Source organism: Rhipicephalus sanguineus, chromosome 3 (genome assembly GCF_013339695.2).
Source record: "Rhipicephalus sanguineus isolate Rsan-2018 chromosome 3, BIME_Rsan_1.4, whole genome shotgun sequence".
NCBI lineage: Eukaryota > Metazoa > Arthropoda > Arachnida > Ixodida > Ixodidae > Rhipicephalus > Rhipicephalus sanguineus.
In genome coordinates, this window is record NC_051178.1 from 195473704 (window position 1) to 195495198 (window position 21495).

Genomic DNA, 21495 nt, shown 5'->3' on the forward strand with positions numbered 1-21495 from the left:
CCGCAGTACTCTGTTGTCATGCAGAAAAGCGTGGGGCCACAAGCGGTCATGGGGCACAACACATCTGGTTCATTAATTACACACACGCGCATGCACCGTATATTTACGAGTACAAGTATGATCGTTGACGTCTAAAAACTTTACTGGCAATCATTCAGAGCTGTTCATGATGTCGCTGCGGCCCTTAGACACACTAAATCAAAACGTATGCCAACTTTCTTTTGTCGCGTAAGAAATTGCCATAATTTCTGGTGATATGAATTTCGGATGATACGAATATTTTTCGTAACCCCGCGAGATTCGTATCACCGAGGTTTTACTGTATGTACAGTACGGTGCACTGTTAAAGGGAACACTCGAACGAGCAACTTTCATTTTGTTGGCCCCCTAACGCTAGTGGATGTGGAAAGATTGCTCGTGCACGTTACTAGTCTATCATAAGGGTTCGGAACTGTCAACCACCAGTAGTGTTATGCAAATCTAAGCCACTATGCTTCTGTAGGAGAGCGAAATCCGGATATACCCGAAACGCAAGTGTTCCCTTTAACAGTCTGTACATCCTATGTGGAAGCTAAGGAAACGACGGAGCATGTGCTAATTAAATGTAAAGATATCCACCCGGGTGTATGTTTGGACACAACTCTGCATGGAGCCTTGGCTTTTAGAGACAACATTCGAAAGATAAACAGGTCAGCGATAGAAATATTTACAAGAGGATTGGTGGCCAAAAAGTAGGCAGACAGCGAGAAATAGCAGGAAAACTAAGGTTAATCTTCGGTCAGGCGCGGAAAGTTGCACTGTGAATTTAAAGGGGTTTTTAGAGGAAGACAACCTTAATTCACCTAGAATAGACTCGGCTGGGACGGTCTTGGCGTCCATCCATACACTGTCATCGAAAACAACTTGCATACATTCACCTAAGCTGGCTAGAAGGCGAAAGCTATCTTCTTTTTCTTTTGCTCCCCAGTAGATTGTAGGGTGATTCCACGTAAGATCAAACAATCGATGGCTGGTCGACCTCTTAAGTTTATTTCAAAATTTTATATATTATTGCCTGATGAGTGGAACGAAGACATCCGCAATTTGTCTTGCCGCCAAACATTTTTTCGCAGCACAGGGAATCAATAATGACGAAGAGGTAGTGGAGCGCTCATCCACTCTGCTGTTCTGGCCAACTTTCGTTATGAATTGCACAAAATATATATAAAAGTTAGGTAGCTGAAATTTCTTTAACTAAGTATGTGCATGTTCTTGCTTCTGCTCAGGTATTTTTAGTTTTTATGTATAGTGTAGATGTTTTTATAAAACACCTCAAAATTGGCACAGGAAACATTATTTTCTTTACTTTGAAGGTCTTTATCTCAAGAAAGCCTTGTAGCAGACCGACAAAAATTCTGCATTACGTTCTTCGCACACTTATCTACCTAATTGCCGAATCATATATTTATATAACTTTTCAATAAAGAGATATGATCAGGCTAAGTTCAAGAAAACACTGAACAATGGAAACTTCTGAGGACAATTTAAAAAAAAAAACATTTTTTATACTTCTTAAACTTTGTCCACTTATTCTCCTCCACATCAGCTTCCACAATCATTGAAAACATATTGCATAACTTCTTTGCACTAATAGTTACGGCCCCTCCAATGAGACCCTTAGGCAAGGCTTAGCGCACCATGCAGGTCTGAAGGTCCGATGCTTCCATGCTTAAGAAATAAGCTTCTTAATCTAATTTTTTGCTAGTGTGGATGGCAGGAGACTGAGGAGTTGACAGCGTTCCCGGGGTCCCGTCGTTGCTGCATGAACTTGCGGAAAGTTCTCGGTCCAATGCGCTCAGAACCAGCACTTTCCTTCGGCTGAATTTCCCGATGCATCACCTTAACTTTACGCCGACGGTCACTTTTAGTGTTTGATGAGGCATCTAAGGCATTCACCTTAACTGGATCTGATCGCTATCGCAAAACTTCAAAGCCCCTCCACGCAGCAAACGAATAGGAGACGGCGGAGAGGGAAAAAACCATTCATGGCAAAAAAAATGCAATGCTAGCGCTGCAGGGTTGTGTGACGTATTTTCTTTCATCTCTGCCCTATGCTGGTGACATGTGAATTGAAAGAGTTCCAATTTTATTCAAATAAAGATGTAGTTTTTGGACCTTTTTAGGAATGTCACCGTCGGAGATGTCGCGTTGATTGTCTACATTTTTCACTGATCGATCACGAGCGGAAAGTGGAAATTACCCTGCACCTGATAGGAAAATCATATTATCACCTTACTACCCAACGCTGCCTGAAAAATTCTGAAAATACCCTACAATAAGGTAATTAGTTACCCTACGGTTGGCAACACTGCTGCAGACTCCATGCCGGCTTTTTTTTTTCTGCACATTATGCAGAAATCTTCTGTTAGCAATGCAGTAGAATGCTGTTAAGGACATATAAACATTTTTATAGGGGAATATCTCATCAAAATAAAAGTAGCACTTATTAGAAGCAATGAATTAATCAACGAAAAAAAAATTTAATAAATAAAACCATTTAATTCACAGTCACTGAGACACTAATTATTCATTTTGTTCAGAGGCAGAATTAGGCAAGAGCTCCTGAATTTCTTCTTCTGTCAGATAGCGCGCACATGGCACGCTGGCTCGATGATGAGACGCGGGCAAAGAAACGCGAGCGATGGTGTAGCTAATGGTGATGAGACGCGAGAGATGGTGCAACTAACACCATCTAGCATGTGAAACGGCACACAAAACTGTGACGCACTTCCACACAGCCTGCATCGTCTGCTGGCGTTCTTTCCCCGGCCACATGTTCAGCACCCCCCAAGCTATATTTGCTGTTGAGATTTGATGGATGATATGTGCATATTCAAGAGAATCGATCCCACAGGCTGTCTCAGTCGTGAAATTTTTTGTCAGTACCCCTTTAAACATTTAGCTTAAACTTTCTACTTTGCTTACAAGCCAAATTTTGTGGTTTTGTCAGACAGCAGCAACAACCTCGAACGTTAACATCAGTGATGGGATGCTCAATGAAAGACATCTGTGTCTTTCACATTAACACTTCTGTTACCCAGTTGTACTTGCCACTGTGTCAATTTGTATGTGTATTATTTACACCGTTAGCAAAAGCGCCATGGAAGCGTTATTGCAAATAAAGCCTGCTCTGGGTCTGCCTTTTATGCATGCCTGGTGATTTTTTTTTTGTGACTTAAGCCAGGCTTGAAGAGCATTAGCCACCTGAGTAGTAGTTTTTATCCTACAGGCATTGCAAGCTGGTGCTAAATTTTATTGGAAGTGTATTTCTTCAAGGTGCCATTTCCTTTGTCTTGTGCAGCACGTGGTCTGGACATCCCCCACGTAAAGACTGTCGTGAACTATGACATTGCTCGTGACATTGACACCCACACACACAGGGTTGGCAGGACTGGCCGTGCAGGTGACAACATTATATATTTGTGATTCAATTATATTCTCATTATACTGCACTTTCTGGCATCTGTTTACTGCATCTGCCTACCTATGCAGATCTGTTATCATATCAATTTGGGGCATATGGGTAGGTAACTGTTTGGTAGGTGGTAGGTAATTGTTTGAGCACTGGGTTGCAGTGCTGAGGAAACTGGGTTCGAAACCAGCCATCAAACCAGCTTGGTTCACTGGATATATGCCATTCTTTGGTGGCAAAAAATGTACAATTTTTATGGCGCTGGCCAGATTCGAAACTGTGGCATATAATCGGATGCACTTTTGGGCTTCTATATGTTCAAGCTTAAAGGGGCCCTGCAACACTTATTCAGCATGGTCAGAAAATGCTGCCGATCAGTAGTCGAGGCTCCTGAGAGCATGCGAGCCAATCATTACAGTGCAGCACACGGCCTGAAATATACAATTAATTCTCAGTCAGCTAGAAATCATTCCCTCTTCTTTCTACAAATGATGCCATACACCGAAATGACCGTGCCATATACCCAAATTCACGGTTATTGGCTAATTTGAGCATCGTGAGCTGCATAGTTACTGGGAGGCCGCCACGTGCCCACGCTCGCGTTCGTGATCACACTGAAAGTAAGGCGTGCGTTCAAAGATAAAGGAAGAAAAAGTGCTCAAGGTCATGACGCGTGCGTGACGTTTATTCTTTCCCCCATGACATCCCTCCCTGCTTAGCTTCCAGCGCTCTCGTCGAGAAGAGAGAAAGCAATTAAATTACAGCATGTGACAAATCTCTAACTCCGCTTGTAGTTGATGGATTCAAAAAATTTTTTGCGGCGGTTGATTCGTGAGGCAATAAGCTCTTCCAATGAAGCCATTCAGTGATTACTTCAAAAGTGTTGCAGGGCCTCTTTAAAGAGCTTTTTGATAGCATTATAAAGCTCTTCTCTGCATGTTCTGAACACTGTTCGTTGTCGTGTTCTTTCACCTTAGGTGAGAAGGGTGTGGCGTACACACTGATCACGGACAAGGAGAAGGAATTTGCTGGCCACCTTGTGCGTAACTTGGAAGGGGCTAGCCAACACGTGCCTCAAGAACTGATGGACCTTGCCATGCAGGTGAGAGCTGACAACAGTGACAGCCTTGCACACTTCATAACTGTTAACACCTTAATAACTAAACTTCCATGGCCCTTACTGTGGCTGTGCAAGCATCGAGAAAACAGAGTGAGAGATTTTGTACTAGGAAATGAGGGTAAAAGGAACTACAAGCAGCAAACGCAGTTAACTTTATCTGGCCAGTTTTCGGAATTTCGTAATGTGTTGTTTCAAAGAAAACTTGTCGCTAATGTGATATATACTGAGGAGCTTGTCATATTATAACATACATGTGTTTTCTTATGTCTCATAGTGATATTCAGACGGGTACCTCTAGTCGCATACAGGATGCCTAAGGGAGAAAAAGCCAGGTTGCAATGTCGCGTGCTATTGTTTGACAAGAACTCAAAGGAACATTGCCATAAATCTTAGAAAACTGCAATTCAGTTGTCTTCAGTGGGGTTCATCTCCATTTCTTGGTGGCATTGTCCAGAACTTGTGAATTAGGAAACAACTGCGATTCCATTCACTTGCAAAACTTTACAGGGCTGAAGTTAGGGGTGTGATTATTATGAGTAGTGAACCAAAAACACTAATTTTGAAGAGCATAGTTTGGGGTGCAATTGTTATGCATGTTCATCATGCACATAAATATACCACAATTCTTTTGTCAGAGCAAGACATCTGCTGCGTCTTTTCCTTGCCAACCGAGTAAAATGGGCTGATTGTAGAGAAATTACGATATTGCACTGTTGTGAAGCTGATGTAAAAAAAAAATTGGCTTATCCCAAAGATGGCATAATCCATAAACGCGTGGGTTACTTGTTGAGAGTCTCAAATCTTTCCAGCCAGGCAAGTAAACGCTTTTCTGCAAATCACGGTGCAGATTGAAGATAAACAGTCTCATAGCAATAATTAACTGCTTACAAAAGCTTCACTTTCATTAAATAATTCATTTATAGATTAATTACTATAAAATTTAGTAAAAAATAAGCTAGAGCTGTGAGACTAAAGGTATTCTGAATTGCCTGATGAATGCATCATGCTTGTGAGACGCATTCAACCAGTCAGAATAAACAATACGAATTTTACATTAGCATAATTTAGAAAATGAGCACTGTTACACACTAGATAGGAAGTAAGGTTTACTAATTGGATTGGATAAGCAGTTTTTATCTACTACTGCACACCTCACCAAATTGAATAACAGTCACGCGACCTCCAGTTGCGTTTAGAGGTACTCTTAGTATTTGCTTTGTACTGTGGATTCACCGGTAGGAGTTATTTCCAAGTAATAAGCTTTGTATGCATAGAGCACTAATTTCTGCAGTGTAATAATAATTGTTTTTCTTACAGAGCCAATGGTTCAAGAAATCGCGCTTCAAACAAGGCAGTGGCAAGAGACTCAACGTGGGAGGCCATGGACTTGGTTTCAGAATAAGGGAGCGGCCAGGCCTCGGCTGCTCTGATAGTGTGAGTGTGCTTAGCACTGAGACAGATGGCTCTATTCTTTTAATTCCAGTGTAAGCTGTTATGAGCTCACAACAGCAGCCGATTTTGGTGGCATAGTTGTTTGCTGCTGCCACCGGCGGCGCTGGCGTCTATCACAACTATCACGCACACTAAAAAAAAAAGACTGGGTTCGAGCCAGATTTGAACTCTGCTCTCTGCATGGCAAGCAAGGGTTCTACCACAGAGCCATGCCAATGCTTAAAACTTTTTCAAAAAAAGACCTTATATGAGCTTCATGCGCAGTGAGGAAACGCGTTAACAGGTGCAGTATTGCGTGGTAGAAGAGGAGAACTGCACCAGGCATCACACCATGTGAATGGCATAACGAATGGGTGGTTTAAAGCTTCCCACCCATTACAAAGGGCTCCAGGGGGACGGGCTGGTCTCAAATGCAGCCCCACGAAGAAAATTTATTTTGTTTTATTCATTTAATTATTTATGGTGATAGTTGTGTTACGTGACAGAGGGATGGACAGGCAGTTTTCTCATTGAGTCAGCATAGAAATGCTTACACATTTAAAATTTTTATGTAGAACCAACCAAGGCATGAATATTTCACTATGTGTCATGTAATTTTTCTTAACTCTAGGAATATTTAGCTATAGTTCTTTAATTAAATATTGCCAAGTATTCTTGCAACAATCTCTTGATTTGAAAATTTTGATTTAAAACTTTTTGCCGGAGATGTCGCTTCCTATTCAAATTTTTTTATTTTGTTGTTTACGATTTTTTTATGGACCAACTTTTTATGTATCATATTAAAGGGGCACTGACCCAAATTTCATGGCTGAGAAGATAGCCTGCAGGATCTATTCCCGTGGAAATCGTGTCTCATCTTCCAGATGTCAGCAGTGAATACAGGGTGATTTTTTTTAGAGAATACAAATTTTTTATAAAAATCCTGTGACTGTAAGACTCCTGTCATTTTCTCGCACGAACTCTATGTCGAGGCAGAAATACATTGCCGCAGATGAAATGACGCTGTTGCGACTAATTAACAAACACTCGTCAGTTAGCATTAAAATTATTGACTTGAGGGCAGTTGTTTATATTAGAAAGTTGTAGTCCATGACAATTTATTGTGATTCGAGATATTCATCATCGAATTTTAAGGGCGATATCAAAACTGATTTCGCCCAGTGCGCACAACATGCGACAACTGTGTTACGTCAGACCGGAACTACCCGTGACAAGAAAGTGATGAATTTTTAATCAAGGTGCATCATGGATGTATCTTGCGGAGATAGGTTTGCGAGAAGCTTACCCTACGAGGCGACCAGAAAGGGACTCGACGTTCTCCACTGCCGCAGCGCACAAAGATGCTACGGCCGGGTTCGTCAACTCTCCAACGTGGCACAGAAAAGGCACCCGAGGCACGTTGTCAACAAACATGGGTTTATCAACCCAAAATGCAGCACAGTGCAACAATCACGGGCTTGCAGGCCATATAGGGAAACTCCACAAGACCGGTCGAGGGCGCTTGCCAACGGCACTACAACTGTCACACAAAGGGCAGCAGTCGAGCGCACGGATGAGCAGCCGCCTGCCAGAGCAGTGCGTCAACCTCTCATGCAGGCCTTAGAGCATCTCACACGGCAAGCCAGCGCCAGACAGAAGCAAGCTCGTGGGAGAGGGGGTTGTCACTGGTGGCCAAAGAGGACAGGTCAAGCGCAGTGACGTGTTCTAGCACAGTGTGTGGTGAGTGTTGTCCGAACATGTCCGGGCGCATGTCTCCGTGCAGAGAAGACTGACTTGCACCATGGCTACCGTGGTCGCAGCCACGGTAGCCATGCAGCCGTTCAACAGCGGTTCCTGACGCTCTAGCCACGTGTGGCTGGCACAAGCACTAGCTGGGAAACGAGGCACCAGAGGGGAGGGTGCTCTCGATTCCCACAATCTGTTCGTGAAAAGCGGCCAGTCATCGCACTTGTGCCAGTGGATTGCCTTACCTTTGCGTTTGTTGTTCGGTGCTTGTCTGTTTCTCTCAAGCTGTGTACAAGAAAACTGTAATATCAATCTTTTCTTTCTCTGTGAAGCATAAAACTCGGAGCCAGCCCCTGCGGGGCTTCTTCTTGCAGCAGGTAGAATAGTTTTTCACGCCTGTTTATAGTTTAAGAAAGAAAGAGATAAGCATCACACATGGCACCCAAAGAATAAGTTGTCTACTTGCATATTTCAGAACACTTGCTGATTTCCTGACCAGATTCTGCTTTGGCTCGCCTTGATTCAGATTTCGTCACTTCCTCATCACGTGTAGTTCCAGTCTTGCGTGACAGAGAGGCCGCGCTTCCTGTGTGCCAGGCGCCGGCAGTTTCGATATTGCCCTTAAAATTCGATGATGAATATCTTGAATTACGTGCAACTTTTGTTACTTTTAAAAAATGGGTATGCCATAAATTGGCATGCAATACAACCTTGTAATATAAATGACTGCCCTGAAGTGAATAATGAAAGAGTTAATTATTGAGTCTGTCAATTTGTCGCATCAGTGTCATATTAGTTGCGGCAAAGCATTTCTGCCTCGACATAGAGTTCGTGTGCGAAAATGGCAGGAGCCTGACTGTCATAGAGATTTTATAAAAAAACTTGTGGGGTCTGAGCGATATTACCGCCGCCGCCCTCGGAACACACAGACACAGTTCACGCGGTCGGGCAACAAACACGCAGGTTTATTAACACTTCTTTACATTATATAGCGAGCTCGCCAGCCGAATTAGTGAACACGTAACACGCTAACAATGAATAATGGGGAACAACACGCACATTCAAGGGAATGTAAGACATGCAGTACAATATAACATAAGATATACATAAGACATAAAATAAGACAACATAATACAATACAAATGCGGCGGCGCAGATGCACGACTCACCACGAGGGCCCGAGGGCAGCGAGCCGCGGTACCGTCCCCGGACCCACCGCGATGAGACGTCCATCCGCGCGCGCTGCCACGCCCCAAAAGAGAGATTCACTCCTGTTTCTATGCGCCGGCCTAAATTCGCGGCGGCGATGCCGGCGCCACCGCGCTAAACTCGGGTTACAGCGCCGGCGCATTCCTGACCTTGGACGAACGTGTTCACTTACGCCAAGCACGTGCGTTCCAAACACAGCGGCCGCGCCCAAGTTACGGCAATCGCCTTTACAGTGTGATATAGCACCCCCACATCCCCCCAACCTTAAATCAAACACATATCCCGGGAAAAGACTTAAAAAACAAAACAGCTACACAAGCTCTACAAAAGAACAAGTGGCGTAACAGTCCTAAAGAATGCCCGCGCACCGCGACACAGCCGCTGGTCGACACCGCTGCACTGGCTTGACCTCAGTCCCGGAACCGCAAAGGCAACGTGGCCGTCGGCACGAGAGAACATCGCTCGCGCAGACACGTCTTCTGGTTGCGGGCAGCACTCAACGAGGGCGCCGATTTGAAGGCAGCCGCGCAGGTCACGGAATGTCAGCCATCGGTGAAGACGATGTGCAGCACACAGTCAGCCGTGGGTTACAACTCCCACTACGTACACGTTCGAAAGAACGGTGCAGTCCGGCTAGCAATGACATCGGCGGTGACTGAGACGACAAATGCAAGTGAACGGTTGCATTTCTTAGTTCAATCGTGCCACGCAAGCTAAAATAAGGGAAGCTGAGTGCAGCAACTCGACGCCACGATCCGACGGGTTGTGTCTCACATGCAACAGGCAGCTAAGCAGAGCCTTAGACCTAACGACTCGCTCGACACAACCGGCATCCAAAACAAGCATTCGCACAGGCGCAGAAGAGGCAGCCGCGAGGAGACATCAGCTCTGTGAGGTGGCCCTAAGCGCTCGATGCACACAACAGCTTACCGAGCGATCGGCGCCCACCGTGCCGGACGATGTCACGACGCCCCGGCGTCGAGCCGCAATGCAAGCAGCAACGACACCCGTGACCCCTGGCCACCCGGCTACACAAGCCGCGACTCCCAGAGTCATAGAGACAGAAGAAAACTATTTACAGAAAAAAAAAACTCGGACCACCTACGAGGCTTCTGTACTCACTCGCTTCGGGCTTGCCTACCATCCACGTTTCCTGTGCTTCGCTCTCCCAGGATGCGGACCATGTGACTCTCGTACCGACACTCAACGACCTTCTTAAAAATAAAAATGAACCGCCTGCGAACAGATAAAACTTAGCGTGCCGACAAATTAAGTTCCTACACGCCACAGCAACCAATCTCATCGCTCTCAGAAAAGCACGCCACCGACGCTGGCGATGAAAATCCCCCCTTAGGCTTACTTTAACCCGGCTACACAAATGCTGCTCCGAACCGCGAAAACTGTCGTCCGATGCTCCAAGAGCGCCACGTTGGGCAGCCAGTGTGGGGTCTGAGCGATATTACCGCCGCCGCCCTCGGAACACACGGACACAGTTCACGCGGTCGGGCAACAAACACGCAGGTTTATTAACACTTCATTACATTATATAGCGAGCTCGCCGGCCGAATTAGTGAACACGTAACACGTAACACGCTAACAATGAATAATGGGGAACAACACGCACATTCAAGGGAATGTAAGACATGCAGTACAATATAACATAAGATATACATAAGACATAAAATAAGACAACATAATACAATACAAATGCGGCGCCGCAGATGCACGACTCATCACGAGGGCCCGAGGGCAGCGAGCCGCGGTACCGTCCCCGGACCCACCGCGATGAGACGTCCATCCGCGCGCGCTGCCACGCCCCAAAAGAGAGATTCACTCCTGTTTCTATGCGCCGGCCTAAATTCGCGGCGGCGATGCCGGCGCCACCGCGCTAAACTCGGGTTACAGCGCCGGCGCATTCCTGACCTTGGACGAACGTGTTTACTTACGCCAAGCACGTGCGTTCCAAACACAGCGGCCGCGTCCAAGTTACGGCAATCGCCTTTACAGTGTGATATAGCACCCCCACAAACTGTATTGTCTAAAAAAAAGACACCTTGTATAACTTTGAAGCTAATTTACAAAATTTTGAAGTTCGCGAGCGCAATCCAGCACTACACACCACACCTCACGACGTTGACATCATTTAGGCTGACCTGAAGGTGAGCCCCAACTTCTGCAACGTCGCCACTACAGTCGAGCTGGTACATCTAGTAATGATGAGGTCATAGTCGCCATTGCCCTTTTGCCACCTTTGTGCCAGCGGATGCTCGCAAGTTTGTGCCTGCGGCAGACTTATAGAAAGTGTGTAAGCCTCAAGAAAGTCATTGCCACCAGACAACAACGATGATGATGACAGCACCGACATCGCGCAGCACATGCAGCGGGCTGAAAGAACGCAAGCAGACAATGCAGGCAGTGTGGAAGTGCATCACTGTTCGGTGTGCTCACATAGTCGAGTTTGTTTACCGTGTTTCACATGCTGAATGGCGCTAGTTGCACCTGGCGGCCTGTCGTTCTGGGGGTTCTCCCAAACTAAAACTGAGACTGGTCAGTAATAAACAGACTGTAATTAATTATCTGTCACACACTGCAGCAAACGATGTGCCGTGCATGCTATGACTAATAGGGCCCCAACAACATATAAACACCGTTTTTGAAATAAACACCGTTTGAATGTACATTTATTTACCTTTTATTTGGATATTTACTCAGCACTGTAAGCTCAGTAGCTGTTGCACATGGAATTCCTAACTCAAACATGAAAAAAATGGCCACTTTCTCAATGATAAGGAAAAAGTTGAAGCCATGTATAAAAAGAAATGCTTCATGCCAACTACTGCTAAACGTTGATAAGTGTGCCTGGTCTTTGTTCTTTTTTTTTTTTTTTCACCACTAGAATACCTGAGCAATTTGCACGCGATAGAATTAACCCTTTGCAGTCCGGAACTTTTACCCACTTTTCAGCCGTTCTGGTCCGAAAATATTTTGCCAGTTTCGAGCACTGCAAAAGAAAAACGAGTGTGCAAGAAAAATTCTTCAGGTGTTTATCTTTGTTTTTGATATTGTGCCTAAGTCTTTCAGCAATATTTGGGCAGCATGTGATACCCGACAACGGACCGCAAAGGGTTAAGTTATAGATTGTGAATTCAGCCTTTTCCTTTTCAGCCTCTGTGTAAAACTGCCAATTCTATTTCGCAGAGTGGTGGTTCCCAGAGGCATGCTCCTGCGGCTGGACCCATGTCTGGGATGGGCAGCTATACCGCTAGCGTGCTCTCGGGGCCGAGGTTTGTGGCTGCTTCTGGAAATAAGGCAGATGCCGGAAGCAACATAGCCTCTCCTGCCTCCACACCTCGCCTTGGAGCAGGTCCTCAGACAGACAGGCTGTCGTCCATGCGGGCAGCTTTCCAGGTGAGTGTATCTGTCTCCTACTTTGCTTTTATTACGAGGCATTAAAATGCCACAACGCACATACAGTTCATGTTAAAAGACTGGGCGTGCAAACACTGACGGAAGAGAGAAGTCAAGACACCACAAACACTTTGACTCCGTGTTTCTTGTGTACGTGTTTGCACGCCCATTAACATGAATACGTACCAACTAGCTCAGCTCTCTGTTCTAAACACATACAGTGCTCTATGAACTGCACAATCGCTGCAGTTCATAATGTAGCAGAGGAAGGATAGCTTCTTATCACAGTCTTCACTTTTTACTTACTTTTTTCTCACTGCAAAGTAGGTGTGTTCATAACACTGATTCAGTCAAGATTTCACGCAGAAGGTAAATTAAATAGCCGAGTTCTTTCATGCCGGCACGGTACAGAGCCAACATAATTTGTTAAGGTCTGTAACGCTTAGAGAAACTGATTTTCATTTTCAGTCTAACTTTCATTCCACAGCCACAGTTGAATTTTCTCACTCTTTGTACAACTGGCAGCAAAAGTTTACGGGACATGGGCCCCATATCAAATGCCAATTTGTGCTCTATTAGTGCGTGACTCTTCTGATCTGGTAGCTTTTGCGCAGATCGCAAGAACTGCTACGGGCTGGAACATTTACCCTATTACCCTAATAATTGGAGCTCCAAATTGTAATCTCTTTTTAAGTAGTACTATACTAGTGCTTAGCAGTGTTTGCACCAGTTTATAATAAACTTTTTAACCATAAGCAAGACTTAGGTTGGCGCAGCCAAAATAGTTACTGCATGGGCCATACATTTGTAGATCCAGTGTAAGTACAGGACTCTTGATGGAGCAAAACATATCTACATTTCATCAGACAATTTACCCTATCAATCGCCTGTTGTTATGCCTGTCCATGTTGTCAAACCCAGAAATTTTACGTACAGACTACCGTATTTCTTGCCTCCTGATGAAGCTGAATTCAGTAACGCTTTGTGCATTCTGTTTTGCAGGCTCAGTACAAGTCTCAGTTCACAGCAGCTACGGACACTTCATGGAAGCTCGGGCTGCCGCGTTCACCACCCCGTCGACCACCCTCACCGCCGCGACACACAGCGTTCACCCCTGTTCCATTTGCAGTACCTGCTCCTGTGCAGTTCACATCACCAACCCTCAGTACAGATGCACGTCGAGATTCGCAAGGGAACGATTCCAGCAGTCGTTCAGCTTCTCAGGACAGTTCAAGCCAGAACAGATCTTTCAGCTCCAACTCTGGGCAGCAGCCGAGTGGCACATCTAAAGAGGAAAGGCGGAGAAACAGAAAGTCACGCTGGGATTGTTAGCTTGATGCATTTTTTAATGGGTATGATGTACTACTTCGAAGACCATTTTAATTAAAAACCCTACCGCATGTATTCCTTGATAGTTACTGTTCACGCATGCCTGATATACAGAGACAGGAAAGCAGAAGCCAAGGACTGCATTGCTGTTATGGGTTTTCACTCTTCAGTGTGGCTCAACTTGGCTCCAACATGTCGCATTTCTAGTGTCATAACTTCATGTTACCTTTTTTTTTTGTAGATTCTCTCATCGTGCATTGATCAGTTGTTGCTTTACCCCAAAAATAAATATCTTTCAAAAACATGAAGCTGCTTGCTCAGAAGTTTCATTATTTCTTGTTTCTGCCTCAATGTTCATGAACCAACTAGCCCACCTAAGAACCATCGTTCATTGTTTCCTCTTTATGCTGAGTATTGGTAGAAAAAATCACAAGCAATTTAGCCCGGTCGCATCTTGAGGTGAATAAAGCTTCCACAATACATAGGTATACTGGGTCGAAGTGCTGGTCAAAAACTTATGACGGCGACTCAGATACCTATAATTTCATGTGCGTTTTGTATTGTACAGCTCAGTGTTGCACTTGTAGACATCTACTTATAGTTGTGCTCGTAGCCTGAAACATGGAGTTTCAATTCATCTGTGTTTTTGTGTCTTGGCAGTGCATACAAGTATGGTGGGTTCCCATAAGTTTTCTTAGGAGCTAAGGTACAGTGAAAGCACATTTAAATATTATAATTTTCTTACCAAAAGCTGTTTGTTTTAAGCAATGTACTAACATGAAAGCAAACTGAACTAATGCAGGAGTCCAATAGGAGATCCAGAGTAGCTCACAAGCTCTGCTACAGAGCGTGTAATCTGGTAGAGAGCACTTGTTCTAAATCTGTGCATGGAACACTTGCTCCTGCAAGAGCAGTGACGGGTGCGCAACTGCACACAGAAGCATCAGCATTCCTGATGCTAAAACGACGCTTGTCTAGGCATTTTCATGTTTTGGACACATAAATGTGACTATTGGTTGTTCCTCTGTGTACCAGCATCTTGTCACATTCCTGTGGCATGATTGTATGCCGAACTTTGGTACATACCAGCCTTACATAAGACTTCTTGGAAAGTTTGTGCTGATTGAGATAGGGAGGTATGTTTTACCATTCTGTGTAAGCAGCAGCCTCCATTACAATGCTCGCAACTTCGAAGTTCTCAGTTTGGTGAAAGGACCAGACTTTCAAACAGTGGTTTGAAAGCGCTGAATGCTTTCATCATATAATCTTAGTCTTTGCACTTTGCTTGAACCTGACGTTCCTTTGCCAGTCTTGTGTTGCTCAAGAAAAACTATTGCAATAGTATAGCGTGAATCTTTCTTTCTTGAGCAGCTAGCAGAAAAAAGAGTCGATTGCATGCTGCCTGTTCTTGTTTAATTTGTGTATACTTCTGCTAAACACAATCCAAAGGTGTGGGAGGAATTGCATAATGCCGGCTTCCAATGAATTCCACCGATTCCTGTTGCTTAACGAAGCGATTTCAGCATGAGATCCGTCCTTGATCTGTCGTTCGAACGCACACTCTGAAAAGCATGGTACATTTTGTCCAAATGCATGTACAGCATATATATATATATATATACAGCATATGTTTCAAATTGCAGAAGCAGTTTTAGCATCTTACACTGTGGGTGACAGTAGTGACTTGATAAGGAAGGGGCATGCCTATTTTTAGTTAGAAATTTATTTGTGTATGAGTGTAGCCCTTTGCAACACGCATTATGATTGGCTGTCTATAAATGCATGAAATTTACATAATTTGATGCCATGGTTCTGGAGACCAATTTTAAAGCAAGCAGGAGTGTTAGAATGTCTATTTTGCAGCAGTTAATTGTAATTACAGCATAAATATCTGATTATTGTACAATCAGTCATGCTGTATTTCTTAGTAAACCGAATTCAGTGACCCACTCAAATTACATGCGATAGTTATCTGCCGGCAGCTAGCATACATAAATAGGTGAAAAAATGTTTCGAGCTAAAAAGGTGAAAAAATGTTCCGAAATTCCTGCCGAAACGCCCCACATCCAACATCTTGTTAAGCACGGTATTGCCTTCACCAGAGTGGTCGTGCATAGCAAAATATTTCACCGAGAAGTGATATAAAGGAACTTTAGTTAACAAGAATGCTTAATTTAGCATTATCTCAGTCTTTGTGCTCTCTTCGTTGCCAATAGTGAACAGAAATTAACTTAATAAACTTAAGTCCCGTCTCCAAATGAGGATGCTGTGTCATGAAAGGACTGTTTTGTGCTTCTCTTTCCAGGTTTCTTTTTTTTTTTTTTAATTTCGAGAGTTTGCCCAACGGCATCCAGAGTTCGATATATACATGGAGGCCGGTTTCTGCTATGCACCTCGACAGTGCTCTATGGTGGGGCCCATAGAGCCACAAATTATAGTCCGGTGTTCTCGTCGGATGAAGGCCCACTGTTCTCAGGTAGCGCCGTCGTGTTTTAATATGCCGATGTCGGCAAAATGTGGAGCCTCAATTTTTTTTTTTTTTTTTTTTTGGAATCACAGGCTAGGCTACTGTCATAAAAGTGAGTGTGGCATCGTGAAAGCTCCATGTTTTATCGTTGGCGGTTCTTGCGTCGCCGGCACGTGGCTAACGTGGCGGCACCCCGTGGGCGGCCGCGGCTTCCAAGGTCGAATGCAGCTGGTCCGCCGTTCATTATTGCTCCAGCCTGCTGCTGTGCTGGAGCTTGTTTACCGAAAGGGTTATCTGTTCGGACAAACACGGCGTCGTCTCTGACACGAAATTGTAAAATTCATGCCGTACGCAGTGGAATCAATAACACTTGTTCCTTGGTTTATGTGTTCACAGGACCCTCGACAACAAATCAGCAGCGTTTCTTTTTTTATTATATCTTTTACTATGTTCAAGAAGTGTTTCGTGGCTGCAAAAACGCGAAAATTGACCTGGAACTCAAGCGATAGCTTTCGGTAATAGCATCTAAGTATTTACATTCGCGAGATGTGGCGTAAGTGATCACATCCACGAAAATGATCGCCCGAGAATTGCGCATCGCTACAGCAATGTGGCCATGTTTATCAGCATTGGTTATTTTCATACTTCATGGTGATAAGCGTAGTCTAAGCAAAACACATAACCGCCGATTCTTCAGTTTCGGTTTCCGTTTTCTTGTGGCGCTTCCTGTTTGACAGGAATAGGTGGCGCGAGCGTTGCATTCAACATCCGCTGCTGCACATGGAAGGAGGTAGCGTTGAGGACTTTCGCTCGTTATTTGTGCGTTTATAATGCTTTCTCTAACCATAAGAGAGCTTGCAGCTCATTTTAGAAGCAAGAGATATTCTCCTTTGGAAGTATGTTCAGCCTGTTTAAGAGATATCAAACAAACCAGCTGTCTAAACGCGTTTGTAACGGTGTTGTCAGAGCAGGCACAAGAGCAAGCGAAGGAAAGCCACGAGCGGTTGGCCAAAGATGCACCGTTGGGGCCTTTGGACGGCGTTCCGATTGCTGTGAAAGATAATTTCTGCATATCTGGTGTAAGAACGACATGTGGATCGCGAATGCTCGCCGATTTTTACCCACCTTACACAGCGACTGTCGTCGAGAAGCTTCGAAAACAAGGCGCGGTCATCCTTGGCAAGACGAACATGGACGAGTTCGGAATGGGCTCCGGTGCCACCGATTCCACTTTTGGACCGTCCAGAAATCCGTGGAAGTATCTGGGTAAGGACGCGACGGACGAGTGGCATATTGCTGGTGGAAGTTCCGGTGGCAGTGCCGTCTCAGTGGCGACTGGTTGTGCTTTCGGTGCTTTGGGCTCCGACACAGGTGGCTCCACGCGAAACCCAGCATCACGGTGCGGCGTCGTCGGTCTTAAACCTACGTACGGAGCACTTTCTCGGCACGGGCTCATCCCGCTAACAAACTCCATGGACGTTCCCGGCATATTAGCGAAAACGGTCGACGATGCCGCCTTGTTGTTTAACGTTATGGCTAATGTCGACGAAAACGACTCCACGAGTGTGTCTCTTCCCGAGCACGCGCGGAATCTGGAGTTGGACGATGAGCCCTCGCTTGCCGGCATTCGTGTTGGCGTTCCGAGGGAGTACCACTGTCCTGGTATGGCACCTGAAGTAGTAGACACCTGGCGCTACGTGGCCGATAAGTTAGACTCCCTGGGCGCCATCGTATCCTCAGTGTCATTACCTCACTCGCAGTATTCAACGGAGTGTTATTCGGTACTCAACTGTTGTGAGGTGGCATCGAACTTCGCTCGCTACGACGGTCTCGAGTACGGGCACCGCGCTGACAGCGACTCTTCGACGGAAGCCCTGTACGCATCTTCGAGACACGAAGGGTTTAACGAAGTCGTTAGAGGACGAATATTGGCTGGAAACTTTTTTCTGCTGCGCAAAAACTATGACAAGTACTTTATGAAGGCTCTTCAAGTGCGCCGTTTAATATGCGACGACTTCAACAGGGTGTTCGAATCGGGTGTACAATTGATTTTGACGCCAGTAACTCTCACCGAAGCGCCAAAGTATTCAGACTGGGCGCTTAAGGATAACAGGGAGAGGGTGTCTGTTGAAGACTTTTGCACCCAACCAGTCAATATGGCTGGGCTTCCTGCGGTCAGCCTGCCCTGTCGTCTCTCGCATAATGGTCTCCCATTGAGTCTGCAGCTCGTTGCCCCTAGGTTCGCAGAACGGGACCTGCTGTCTGTTGCAAAGAGGCTAGAGCTAGAGCTTCAGTTTCCACGGCTGGACGTGCATCTACACTCGTGCAGCCAGAGTAGGAACGCTGTATTCACTTCAATTTCGTGATTGAAACTTTTCTTATGTAGCTATATTCTGTGAATTTTAGAGAAACGATTGCTGGAGGTGTCATAGTGACACCAATAAAGATGCAGTCCATACTCATCATTGTTTTCTACTGTCTCCTGTGTCATGAATTTCCATGTGTTACGTGATGCACAAGGCCGTTGGCTAATTACAAGAGGATCATTGGCACAGCCAGTTTGGGGGGGGGGGGGGTCAAAACCCCCACAATTTTTCAATTTTGCATGTGTATATACGCGCACACATACAAACACACGCACGAACTTAAAGTATGGTTGAACACACCCCCAAAAAAGTTTTCTGGCTACGTCTCTGGAGAGGATGCTTTAGCATTTGATGCACCTTTACAATTATATTAAACTTGTACAATTACAATTATTGTATCGTACAATTACAGTTATATTGAACTACACTTTTGTTAGAAATCTATGTGGAAGAGTTCAAACTTGTGAGTTGTGTAAAGCCTTACCGAATTGGTAAAATTAATATTTAGGCACCTCTCAGACAGCTACAGACAGCTGTGTCATGACAGACCATCAAATTTTCGCACATGTGCACGGTTTGCTTTCTAGTCAATGTCATGACTGCTAGTGAAAATTGGCCTATGTGAGCATACCACTGGATCTAACTGCATACGTTAACTGAATTTCTGTATCAGATCTTACACTTGCTTTCATTTGCCCATATGTATCCCTCTAGTTCTTATACAAAAAATGCTGCAGTGCGTTATAGGTCATTCATCTATGTGAAGTTGTAATGTGCTGCTTTGTGTGTAACTATGGTTTGTCAGCTCATGCATCCACTTTCTGAAATGTTGCTCATTACTGCTGCTAGACCATCGGTTAACATTTTTTTCGCTTCATGCTACCAACACCTGTAGTTTTAATAGCCTTAACCAGCAAGGCCTGTTCTTTCTTTTTTTCATATTTAGGAGAGGGACGCAGCATAACCAACCACTAATGATGCAACATGCACAGTTCTATGGAGGGATGTCGAACCCTCCTCCCCCCCCCCCCCCGCCTTTTATTTTTAAAGGTCGTGTGCGCAGTGTCATGCAGCATACAGATCACGATAAACTTACAGTACAGTCCATATTCTCATCTGTGAGTGCGTCGTTGGAACATTCACTGGAACCATGGGTGTCGGCAGGGGGATGCTAAAAAAGCATTTGCCACCCCCCATGTCCGCACCAGCTCTACCCCGCTGCCCAAACCTGCCGCGATGCAACAAGTGTTTGCCCCCCCCCCTCCCTCCCTTGGACAAATTCCTGCTGACACCCATGACTGGAACGTGAATTTGTTGTCGTTGTTGTTATTATTATTATTATTATTATTATTATTATTATTATTATTATTATTATTATTATTATTATTATTATTATTATTATTATTATTATTATTATTATTATTATTATTATTATTATTATTATTATTATTATCTGCTCAATAGATATTGTTATGTAGCCGTAAATGGCCAAACGTCTTCTTTGTATAAAGTGACTAGTGGGGTCCCTCAAGGGTCGGTATTAGGCCCACTCCTATTTTTAATTTACGTTAATGATGTTTCTTTTGCCATTCGTAATTCTTCTTTCCTCTTGTATGCCGATGACATCAAGATTTTTAAGGAAATTCATTCAGTTAACGACTGTCGCTTGCTGCAGTCAGACTTGCGCTCTTTTTCCGAATGGTGCAACGGTAATAACCTTTCTCTGAATACCTCGAAGACAAAATTCATGTCTATCACTCGCAAAACATCTAGCGTGTCATTCAAATACTCTGTCAATTCTGTGCCCTTATGCAAGGTTTATGAAATCAGTGATCTTGGTGTTGTTGTTGACAGCGCGTTAAACTTTTCTTCTCACGTTAAGCGTGCTGCTATGCGGGGCCTTCGTTCTCTCGGATGTGTTTGTAGAATATCTCGAGAATTCAGGTCTCCCATGGCCCTACACAAATTGTACACGGCAATATGTCTTCCGCAACTTGAGTATGCGTCCGTGATATGGAATGGCATTGCTCAATCCAGCGGTAACACCATTGAACGAGTCCAGAAAAAATTCCTCAGCATATATAACCATCGCTTTGCTAAAAGTGACTCTGGATCTCGTTCAAATACTGCTGAATTAATATCACTGCCATCACTTCACTGCCGACGAAATCGCTCTGATCTCTTATTTCTTTACAAGCTAGTCCACGGTATCATATCCTGCCCTGTACTTCTCAATTTTGTAAATTTTCGAATTCCGCGTAAGTTAACCAGAAAGCAGACCGTTTCATGTACCCGCCTGCTTCTTCCAACACTCTACCGTTCACAGAATACAAAGTCTCTATAATGTTAATTTTCTTGGTCTTGACGTTTTTCATAGCCCACAATCATTGTTTTTATCCGAGCTTTGCACTGTTTTGACATAGTGTGGCACAATGTACAAAGTCTTCCCTTCTCAGTCTTTCCACATAGTTGTATATATGCAATCTAATTTTTTATTCCCCGTCAATATTTCTCGTGTTGTCTTATTTTACTCCTCCCCTTTTGTGTTCATTTCTCCTTGTCTACGTGTTTTTGCTCTTTTTATTTCTGAAAACTGTCTGTATTGTATTGTTTATTTGTATTGTTTTTTTTGCGTGCGCCAGCACAAAGACCTTACGGTTGTTCCTGGGCACGTTAAATAAATGATTGATTGATTGAGCATATGCTCTGGGAATGCGAGGCTAAAGCCAAACGTATTAATCCCGATGCTCTCTCGGCGAGGTGGGAAGCCGCTCTGCGCAGCTCCAAGCTCGCCGACCAACTCTGGGCAGTCCAGCAGGCCCGTGAAGCGGCGGAGAGGCAAGGCCTTCACGTCCCGACATGGGAGACCTGAGCCCGGGCCGTTAATCTGCCGGACAAACAATTAAGTTCTTTCATCCATTGATTGATTGATTGATTGATTGATTGATTGATTGATTGATTGATTGAT

At 44.5% G+C, this 21495-nt stretch overlaps 2 protein-coding genes across 2 annotated transcripts in view; both read left to right on the plus strand.

The window, feature by feature from the left end:
* LOC119387978 (ATP-dependent RNA helicase DDX42) overlaps positions 1 to 14005 on the plus strand; it is a 29647-nt gene extending 15642 nt beyond the window's left edge. Inside the window, exons 15-19 of the mRNA XM_037655572.2 lie at positions 3341 to 3442; positions 4429 to 4553; positions 5889 to 6005; positions 12156 to 12365; positions 13368 to 14005. Of these exons, the coding sequence (XP_037511500.1) occupies positions 3341 to 3442; positions 4429 to 4553; positions 5889 to 6005; positions 12156 to 12365; positions 13368 to 13697 (884 nt within the window). The 3' untranslated portion in view covers positions 13698 to 14005. The remainder of the gene's footprint in view (positions 1 to 3340; positions 3443 to 4428; positions 4554 to 5888; positions 6006 to 12155; positions 12366 to 13367) is intronic.
* A 2931-nt stretch (positions 14006 to 16936) lies between these two features.
* LOC119387979 (glutamyl-tRNA(Gln) amidotransferase subunit A, mitochondrial) lies at positions 16937 to 18620 on the plus strand. The gene has a single exon (XM_037655573.2). It carries the CDS (start codon positions 16992 to 16994, stop codon positions 18525 to 18527), a length of 1536 nt encoding a protein of 511 aa, XP_037511501.1. The 5' UTR covers positions 16937 to 16991; the 3' UTR covers positions 18528 to 18620.
* The last annotated feature ends 2875 nt before the right edge of the window (positions 18621 to 21495 follow it).